Source organism: Euphorbia lathyris, chromosome 3 (genome assembly GCF_963576675.1).
Source record: "Euphorbia lathyris chromosome 3, ddEupLath1.1, whole genome shotgun sequence".
Classification (NCBI taxonomy): Eukaryota; Viridiplantae; Streptophyta; class Magnoliopsida; order Malpighiales; family Euphorbiaceae; genus Euphorbia; species Euphorbia lathyris.
Window position 1 is genome coordinate 41,462,244 of NC_088912.1, and position 10,335 is coordinate 41,472,578.

The 10,335-nt window shown below is 38.1% G+C and overlaps 1 protein-coding gene across 1 annotated transcript; it reads right to left on the bottom strand.

The window, feature by feature from the left end:
• Positions 1–6,085: 6,085 nt before the first annotated feature.
• LOC136222006 (ruBisCO large subunit-binding protein subunit alpha) lies at positions 6,086–10,036 on the bottom strand. Its single transcript, XM_066009484.1, has 8 exons — positions 9,833–10,036; positions 9,429–9,612; positions 8,731–8,852; positions 8,416–8,623; positions 8,166–8,311; positions 7,763–8,069; positions 6,610–7,061; positions 6,086–6,518 (listed from the first exon to the last, which is right to left on the bottom strand). Exons 1-8 carry the CDS (start codon positions 9,884–9,886, stop codon positions 6,231–6,233), a joined length of 1,761 nt encoding a protein of 586 aa, XP_065865556.1. The 5' UTR covers positions 9,887–10,036; the 3' UTR covers positions 6,086–6,230.
• Positions 10,037–10,335: the final 299 nt, after the last annotated feature.

The window sequence follows — 10,335 nt, forward strand, 5'->3', positions numbered from 1 at the left end:
TGGAAGGGTCCGATTCCCGACCTTCCTCCAGGGACAAGACACTGAACCTAGACCCCGAGCCAGAAGCTGAGACCACACCAGCCTCACTCCTCTTCTTGATATCCGGGGGTCTGACCTTGATCTCAGGGGCAATCTAGAGCGTAGTCATCTTCCGACTAATATCTGGCGGATGAATAGAACTAACATTAGCACTTGGCTTCCTTCTCACTGACCTCTTGGCCAGCATCCATGGCCCAAAACTCCTTTCTTCCCCTTGACTTTTCTCAGCTCCACCTATGATAGGTTGCATCAACTCCTCCGCCTCCTTCCTCTTCTTAGGACATCCCTCAAATGTATGGCCAAACATACCACATTCAAAACAGATATTATGTATACCTTCATATTCAATATGAAAAACCTTATTCTGAATACAGAATTGAGAAAGAAGAGCCTTAGCAAGATCAATATCAATACAGACCCTGGCAAACTTGCCTCTTACTGCCCCAATGGTAGTCTTATCGACATGGTGGACCTTACCAACCAGGCTACCAATCTTGTTCAGGAATCTATCACTATAGTATTCAAGAGGAATGCCTGGGAACCTAACCCAAGTAAGGATTCTGTTAACAGAGCAGTCATGGGGGTCAAAATTTGGGACCCAAGGTCTCAGAGCCAAAACATGATTGGAGATAATATACGGTCCACCATTGACCACCGTATTGTAATCCTCAGCCCTTGTGAATCTAATGACATAATAGTCATTATCAAGGTCAGTGATGGTAACCTTCCCTTTCTTAGCCCATTGAGCCTGAATCCTCTGGGCAAAGTAGTTGAAACTGATTCTTTTCCCCAAAACAGTGACAATTAATGCCAATTTCCACTTGGATCTCATGACCCGCTTGTCTTTTGAGGAAAGACGGATCCTAGGACACAAAGGGTTCTCAGGCTGACCATCCTCAGAATCGGAATCGGAGAGAAAATCCCCATCATCGTTCTCAAAAGTATCCTCCTCCATCATGGGTTCCTCCTCCACCACCCCTAACAACTTATCCCTCCAGGAGGGAGCTCCCCCATCCTTTTGATAACCTTGGGCATGCTGGCCCTGAGTAACCCGAGTGCCTGGGGATAAAACACCTTCCATAGTTTGTCCCGGAAGTAAAAGACTTAAGTCCCCCGGCACAAATGCCTGCGCGGCTTGCGCGGCCTGCGCTGCCTGCGTGGCCTGCTCGGCAAGCACGGCCTGCGCAAGCCGCAAAGAATACCCTGCTTGTGCGGCCGGCACTCCCAGAGCACCAAGCGCAGGACGCGTCCCCCCCATCACAACGTTCTGCTCAACCCCACGGTCCACAGCCGAAAACATCGGACCTTCTCCTTCCCCAACGCCAGACGCGGCAGCCGTAGAACCCTCCCTTCCTTGATCCAGATCGGCCACCCCAACCACCGAAACAGGCACCGAATTAACCAGATCTGCCTCCCCACCATCAGCCCACTCCGATCTACTACGATCCCTGGACCGATTCCTCGGTCTTTCGTTACTCCGCCGTCTACCCCGAGGAGATCCTTCTGATCTCCCATCATCAGCCGCCCAAGCCTCCTCCTGTACCAGATCTGCACCCAGCCCGCGCCCCGCAACCGGACTCGCCAGATCCAACACCGGCCTTCCGCCCGCCTTCACCGACCAATCCACCCTTCCCTTCGCAGTCGCCTTCGTCATCGCCACACAGAGAGAGAGAGAGAGAGAGAGAAAAGGAAAAAGACTCGTATTTGGAGGAGTCTATTTTATTAGATATAACTAATTTAAGGATAAAATTATTAATATTGAGAGTTTTTTTTTTCACCTTATCCTGTTTAGAAAAACTAGATACGTATCTAACAGCTCAGTTATTGAGACTTAACTTATGAATTAAACTTCAATAAAATTAAAAAAAAAAATTATGCACAACATTGGAAAAGAAGCTAATTATTTTTTTAAATGTATGTATAAGAATCCATGAGATTTAATCAATCCCTAGCATGTATCCATATTAGAAAATTATAAGTTAAAAATTAGTATATTAATAAACCTAAATTAGAATAAATCTAAGAGGTTTGTATATGTAAGTCAGAAATAAGAAAAAAAGCTAGCTTTAAAGTTATACAAATCTAAAAAAAGAATAAGGAAAAAATCCATAAAAATCTTGAATCTGACAGCTGAGCCTCAACCAAACCCTTTCTTATACTATAAATATTGATGCTAATTAAGCAACTCAGACAGAACAAAAATGGTGAACCCAACAATCAAATCTCTTCTCTTCATTTCTTTCATTGTTCTGTTATGTGCAGCAACCCTGGCTGAAGGTACTTCTTAAAAGAAAAATGATGTGATTTCATGTTTTTACATTTTTAAGATTATGAAAGTTTTTTTTTTTTTTTATGACAAAAATGATACTTATGATTTTAATGTTAGCAAAGAAAAAATATTCGTAATTCTTAAAGTTCTCTGTTGTTGAACTTTTTCTTACAATAATGTGTTTATTTATTGAGTGTAGAAACGAAAGGTGGAAGAAGATGCAGACAGAAAGAAAATTTTGATGGGAGTTGTAAAAGGAATGGACCGCAACAATGTGAAAATGACTTTATTAAAGAATTTGGAGGAGACAGTGATCCCAAAAACTGTAATTGTGTAACCATTTATCAGAATATGTCTCCTACTCTATATTCTCCGGACAAAATTGCAATTCATTCTTGCAGTTGTGAAATTAATTGTAATTGATCCTCGTTTAAGTGATTATTATAAGTTTAATAAATGAATAAAAGCTATGATTTTAATCTAATTAGTCTGTTTATTATTGTTGTTGCTATCAATGGTAGGAATTTTCGTGGATTGAAAGTGGTTTTATAAAAAACCCATTATATCATTGGGTTTTCAGATTTTTATTTTCTGTTTTTGTTGTGCATATATAAAATGAATGAAGGTGTTGGTTACTGTTACCATCGTAACGGCTCCAATCATTCTATAAATTTATGATGATTTCTCGGATCCATATTCATTGCAACAATGATAATTACTGTTACCATGTAACGGCTCCAATCACTCTATAAATTCATGATTATTTCTCGGGTCCATGTAATGTAGATGAAAGATATCACTTAAGTATTTCGAGAAATATTTCTAATATTGACATTCCTCATCAACCAGTAACTATTTCCTTTTCAAATATCAACTTTCAAAAATTATACATGTGGTGTACAACTTTTACCCCAAATCACACTTTGGTGTATAACTAAAATTTTGTCACACTAAAGTGTACAGCCGGTTTTTGTGACCGGTCAACGCTGATCAACTATACCACATCAGCATTTTTCATTGTAGAATTAAAAGAAATGGGACCCTCTCTTTATAGAAGGACTAATATAGCCTCATTCCTTATAAAATTACTAAAACACTCTCATCTTTTTCCTTCAACCCCTCTCTCCCATTTCTCTCTAGATCTTCTCTCTCACTCCTCTCTCTCTCTCTACCATTTATATCTCTACATCTTCTCTCTCACTACTCTCTCCACCATTTATAGTTCAGTTTCACATTTAGTATAGGAAAAGTAAACCCATCATTGTCGAATGATCTTCTAATTGAATTTGAGGATGCCATTGCCAACACTAGCTGCTGCTGCTGCTGCTCACTTATTCCTGACGGAAAACGTGTCTTATTTGCTGGAATTTTTGAGAATTAGGACTTATTTCCTGTCTTTGTCTTTGGAGCCAATCTGTTGCAAACACAAATAGGAATCTGTCTTTCCATATTCCGAGCTTCTTTACTCTTGTGGCCTGGATGTGATGAGGGAGTTCTGGATTCTGATACATTTTCCTCAACTTGAACAGATTTCTTGCCAGCACAAGGACATTTTCGACCCAGAAGCCATTTCGTTGCAGACCCCTTTTTCTTTTCATCAACACGATTAGGATTTCGAATGGAGACAGCAATTGCGCCAAGGGGATTCGCCAGCAGACCAGTTTGGCTATTCCAACTAGCTTCCGATGAAGCTGTTGGTGTCGCGTGAAATGATCGAGCCCTGTAGTTTCGTCCATATCCATCCGCTGAAGATAATCTAGGAACAGATTCAAGGTTAAGAACTTCCACAGGAGAAATTCTCTTGCTCACTCGAGGTTCGCTGCTGTTGCTTGTACTGCTCTCATTGAAATACTTCTGAGCATCAAAAATGCTAACTTATATCGAGTATAGCTGTGCACTCGTCAGGTGCAGAAATTTCAGAAAAAGCTCACGAGTTTCACACAATTGTCAGTATCACTATTTGCATCAATTGAGTTTGATATGAAAACTTCCACACAAATATCATCAATGAATTCCAAAATATAAAACGAATGAACTGTTAGTTCAAAGTATTTATCAAAAGCCTCCATTGAAGAAATGCATATAAATGGTAGAGAGAGAGGAGTGAGAGAGAAGATGGATAGAGAGAAATGGGAGAGAGGGGTTGAAGGAAGAAGATGAGGGTGTTTTAGTAATTTTATAAGGAATGGGCTATATTAGTCATTCCATAAAGAGTGGGTCCCACTTTTTTTAATTTTACAATGAAAAATGTTGATGTGGCATAGTTGACCAGCGTTAACCGGTCACAAAAACCGGCTGTACACTTTAGTGGGAGGTCACCCGAAGTTCGTACGGTTTAGTGTGACAAAATTTTGGTTGTACACCACATATGTAATTTACCCCAATTTACTGTGATCAATGCTGATTTCTTCTTACGTATACATTATAAGCACTTTTTTTATAGGAGGATTTGAAATTTTGGTTAATCCTTTTGGAAAAGGAAATAATAAATTTGTTAATTTTTCTGAATTTTGTTTACATAGTTTGATGGTTTGGGATTTAAAAGTTTGAGAGTTATATGATTTGATGATTTTGGTTTATAAGGAAAAACGTATGAAGGAAAGAAATAAAAATGTAACTGTTATGATTCTTTTTACATTATCAAAATTTGTATCTCATTCTCAAATTCATTTTATCCTTTTAATTACTTTCTGAGTATCAGTCCCATTATCAAAATTTTGATCTCATTTTCAAATTCATTTTATCCTTTAATTAGTAATTATCAAAATTTTGATCTTAGTGTTTTAATATAGAATAATAAAATAAAACTCACATTTAATATCTATTTATTTTAAGTAATTCTCTTTCTTTTCTTACTAAATAAATCCGGATTTCATTTTCTCATTAATGCATGAAAAAATAATCTAAACATTTGCAATTGATTTTCTCTTAATCCCATTCCAATAGAAATACTCTTAAATGAAAAGATTACTTTTTCATGCCCACAACACTAATTTTCCTTTTTTATTTCTATGTTTAGTCACAATATGAAATTCAGCACTACATTTGACACTTGAGAATATGTAAATCAGCACTACATTTGACACTTGAGAATATGTAATGTTCATGAGACGCAACACATCGGACAACAAAGATTTTCAGCCCCTAATATACACTACGGACTAGACCTGGCAATTATCGTGTTCGAGTCGTGTTCGTGTCGTGTCATTTCGGGTTCGTGTCAAAAAGAGTAAACTCAAACCCAACCCAAAAACTTTCGTGTCAAAGTCGTGTTAACCTGTTCGGGTTAGTGTCGATTTCGTGTCGTGTTTTCGGGTTACATGTAATTTTATTATGCATATATATTAATAATAACTCTTAAAAATATAAGAAGATATGGTACTGTTTTTAAACATTTTATATCATTTTTAGATTAGTATGTTAACAATAATTATTGAAAAGTTCGATAATATCATGTTAGAGGGTCATGTAATGTGTTTATAACAATTTAGGAAATTCAAATCAATATTTGCAATTAATAATTATAATTTTATTATCTTTATTAATAAAGTGACATAAAAAAACACTAGAGAATATAACAATAATTTTCAATATCCGTGTCATTTCGTGTCGTTTTCGGGTTCACTTATCAACACTAACCCAACCCAAAAATTAGCGTGTCAGTTTCGTGTCAACCCAAAAATGACCTATTACCTATTTAGCTCAACACTAACACTAAAAATCCGTGTCGTGTAATCGGGTCGTGTGTCATTTTGCCACCTCTACTACAGACTCAACTCAAATCAACTTCTGAATGATCATTAAAATTATCTATCTGATCAAAAAAGATATTCCAACATTGTTAATGCTTTGATTACCGCCAGAAAAACACTCATCTTCGTGAACCTATAACTAGCATTACCATCTCCTCACTTATTATTTATTACACCATAAGTCCTTGGGGAGGGGCACCAGCAGCCGCCTTAGGCTTGACCTTTTCCACCACAATGGCTTGAGTTGTGAGGACCATACCTGCAACTGATGCAGCGTTCTGCAAGCCACATCTTGTCACCTTGGCTGGGTCAATAACTCCAGCTTCCACCAAGTTCTCGTACTTGTCGGTCATGGCATTGTAACCAATCTCCCATTCGCTATCCCTTATCTTGTCCACGACCACCTCTCCTTCGATTCCAGCATTTTGAGCTATTAATGATGCTGGTGATACTAGAGCCTACAGTTTAACGTTCACAGAGATCAATTAAAATCAATGCAAGCTATGGAGTTGCATATTCTATCCAAGGTTGTAAGTGTAGATGAATTACCTTCTGCACAATATCAGCACCTAACCGCTCATCGGCATCTTCAATTTTGTCCTTGATTGCGGGAACCAAAGTTGAGAGATGAACCAATGCAGCACCACCACCAGGCACGATACCTTCTTCAATTGCAGCAAAGGTTGCATTCTTGGCATCCTCAATGCGGAGTTTACGATCTTCAAGTTCTGTCTCTGTTGCAGCGCCCACTTTGATAACAGCAACCCCACCAGATAATTTGGCAATCCTCTCAGCTAGTTTCTCAGTGTCATATACAGAATCTGTCTCTGACAACTCCTTTTTCAACTGAGCAATCCTAGATTGTAACTCATCCTTGGATGCAGCATCTGCAATGATGGTGGTGGAATCCTTGGTGATGGTCACTTTCCTGGCCAAACCAAGTTGCTCGACTGATGTGTTTTCGATGAGCAGACCCAGATCATTAGCCTGGAACTCAGCTCCTAAAACATGGTAAAACCCAATACGATTAGCAACCACCAACAAAAGCAACATACAAACAATTAAGGAAGAGTTGCAATTGGGAATTAGATAACAAGTCGTATCTTGAGTCCTGCCCCGTATCAGCATATTCTTATACTCAAGTTCTAATGATACCGAGTCTAGCAGAGTTTGGTGCAGAGCATGCACTCAACAGAACGTAGCACAAAAAATTAAACATGTATTATAAGAGCATCTCCAATGGGAAGTGCTTGGAAGAGTGCTTGGTGAGGTGGAGGGTGCTTGGAAGAATGCCCTGCATTGGAGAGACAATGGTTGCTTGCTTTTTTATGCCAATGTCACCACTTTTTGGCACTACTTTGGCACCCTTACTATCTCCTTTTTTTTTAATACAAAAAACACAATTGAACATTAAAATATTCTATTATTCAATGACTTGTGGGACAATAATGTCAACTTTTGGAGTTTAAAATATTCTATTATTCAATGACTCCTGCGACAATTGCTTAGGATTGGAATATTTTTTTTATAAAAGTTGCCAAAAGTGACGTGGATGAGAGAAAAAAAATAAAATATTACATTTTTGGATGACTTGTTATGTTTTGGAAACTTTTGAGGTTGCTTGCATTAGGCTTATCAAGCAAACCATTACAACTCCAACTACTCATAATCCAAAGAAGATGTATCGTTATGCAAAGCATACCTGTCAAAATGGCAATATCCTGAAGCATAGCTTTTCTCCTCTCACCAAATCCAGGAGCCTTAATAGCAGCAACATTAAGGATGCCCCGCAACTTGTTAACAACAAGGGTAGCTAAAGCCTCCCCAGTGACATCCTCTGCAATTATAAGTAGTGGTGCTCTCAATTGACTAGTCTTTTCTAGCAGGGGAATAATGTCCTTGATTGCCGTAATTTTTTGATCAGTGATCAACACTCTTGCATTCTCAAATTCACAGATTAGCTTCTCAGGATTGGTAACAAATTGAGGGGAAATATAACCTCTGTCAATCTGCATTCCAGAGCAGAGGTAAGAATTTTAGCATTTACTGACCAGTATTAGGAAAAATCATGGCCCAAAGAGAAGGGTGAAGAAGAATAAACCAACCTCCATTCCTTCTTCAACTTCTACAGTTGTCTCAAATGAGGATGATGACTCAATAGACAAGACACCATCAGGGCCAACCTTGTCAATTGCATCAGCAATCATTGTCCCAATAAGCTCATCGTTTCCAGCAGAAATGGAAGCAACAGCTGCAGGCATGACGCAAAACAAGTTAAAAATCAAATAAGAGGAACATAACAATCAATCTAAATATTTGTGTCCGAGAGGAGAATAAAGTGCGCAGGGACAATACCTTTGATGTCATCACGACCCTTAACAGGCCTAGCCCTCTTTTCTAGCTCTTCTATCAAACCTACCACAGTTTTATCGATCCCCCTCTTTATTGATACTGGATTGGCACCAGAAGTGACACTTAAAAGCCCTAATTTGATTATTTCACGAGCGAGAATTGAAGCAGTGGTTGTTCCGTCACCAGCAGAGTCATTGGTTTTACTTGCAACCTTCATACCACAAATTCAAATCAGATCAATATCCTCATTCAACACCCATACTTAATAAATAAAAATTAAATGCAGAATAACGTTGATATTTGACAAAGAGGCCTGACCTCCCTTATTAGAGCTGCGCCAGCATTCTCCATGGGATCAGGAAGCTCAATAGCTCTGGCAATTGTTACGCCATCATTGACCACCTTAGGGCTACCATACTCATCCAAAACAACATTTCTCCCTACAAGATGTAAAGGAAACCTGATTGTCAGCTTTTAAATTGAGAAGCTGCAGAGCACACCTAGTGAAAGGAAGACTTCATTTTGAAATTGACACAATTAAGCAGCAGTTGAAAACTGGCATACTCCAAAAAATAACAAGTGCAATTTTTCCAAGTAATTGAGAACATAAGGGAAGAGCTGACTAATGCCTTCAAATAAATATTAGTTGCAATAAGAGAACTATTAGTGTTGAAACTTACATTCATAATATTAACTATCAAGAACTGCATGCTAAAAAAAATTCTTGTAAACCAGTCTAAGAAGACAATCAAAACAGGATAAAATTGCAAGAAGCATTTGCAGTCCGAACATTTCAAAACAAGATGCATTATTGGCCCTATAGACCAACCTGGTCAACGTATTGTGTCTTGACTGCAAATTTGAGCAATTGAAAGTATTATTGGTTAATAAACTGTTTCACCAATCACATCCTCTAAATTCTTCACGAATACAATTAAGAGTTACGAGCTTAAAGCTAAGCATGATACACTACACCTTGTTTGACTAGAAATTCTGCTAGTGGAAAAAGAGGCTACCTCTAGGACCAAGAGTAAGCCCAACTGCATCAGCAAGCTTATCAATGCCGGCCTGAAGCGCAGACCTCGAATGCTGATCAAACGCAATTTCTTTAGCACTAGCTCGCACTGCAAATCTTCTGCTTGATTGTCCGTAATTTAATCTTTGACTATGCTGCTGATTCACTCTCCTCCTCAGGCTCCCCTAAAAGGCAAATTAAGTAATTAACACAAAATATGGAGAAATTGAGATTGACAATCAATAATAATAACTCAGATAACTTGCAATAAAACTCAAATAGAGAGATTCACATGTGCAAGCAAACATATAAGAGAACAGAAATGAAAATTCATCAAAGCATATTTAATTTCAGGATCAGTTTCTCCGGTAAGCAATTAGAAATGGAGTGGAGAGACAGCAGTACCTGTTTGGTAGAGCAAAGCATAGAAGCGGTAGAGAGAGCATTGGAGGTAGCCATTTTTACACTATCGGAGCAAAAAGGAGTGGGTGAATTTGAGTTTATCCCTCTGAGGTGGGTATGGATAAGAAAAAGAGGCAGGAAGAGATATTAATTAGGGTTTAGTTATATTGAAGGAAATGAGGTTCGAGAAGATTCTTTCGAGTTTGTTTAGTATGGAGCCGTTGAGACTTCTAGAGTTTGCTTGTTTGGTCCGTAGGCTAACCCAACCATAAATAAATGAAAAGGTAGGTGAAATGCATCCAAAGTCTCTGTATAGAGTAAGTATATTTAAGGCTAAAATTATAATTTGAGTCTTTCAATTTGTAAAGTTTAAAGAATTGAGTTCCTAATTATTTAATTTTTCAAATTAGGCCCTTAAATTCTTAACATATTGATTTTTTGACTAATTTTTTTTGGTAAGAAGGGAAGAAAAAAAACAAACAAACAAAAACCTAACCCGAGATCAG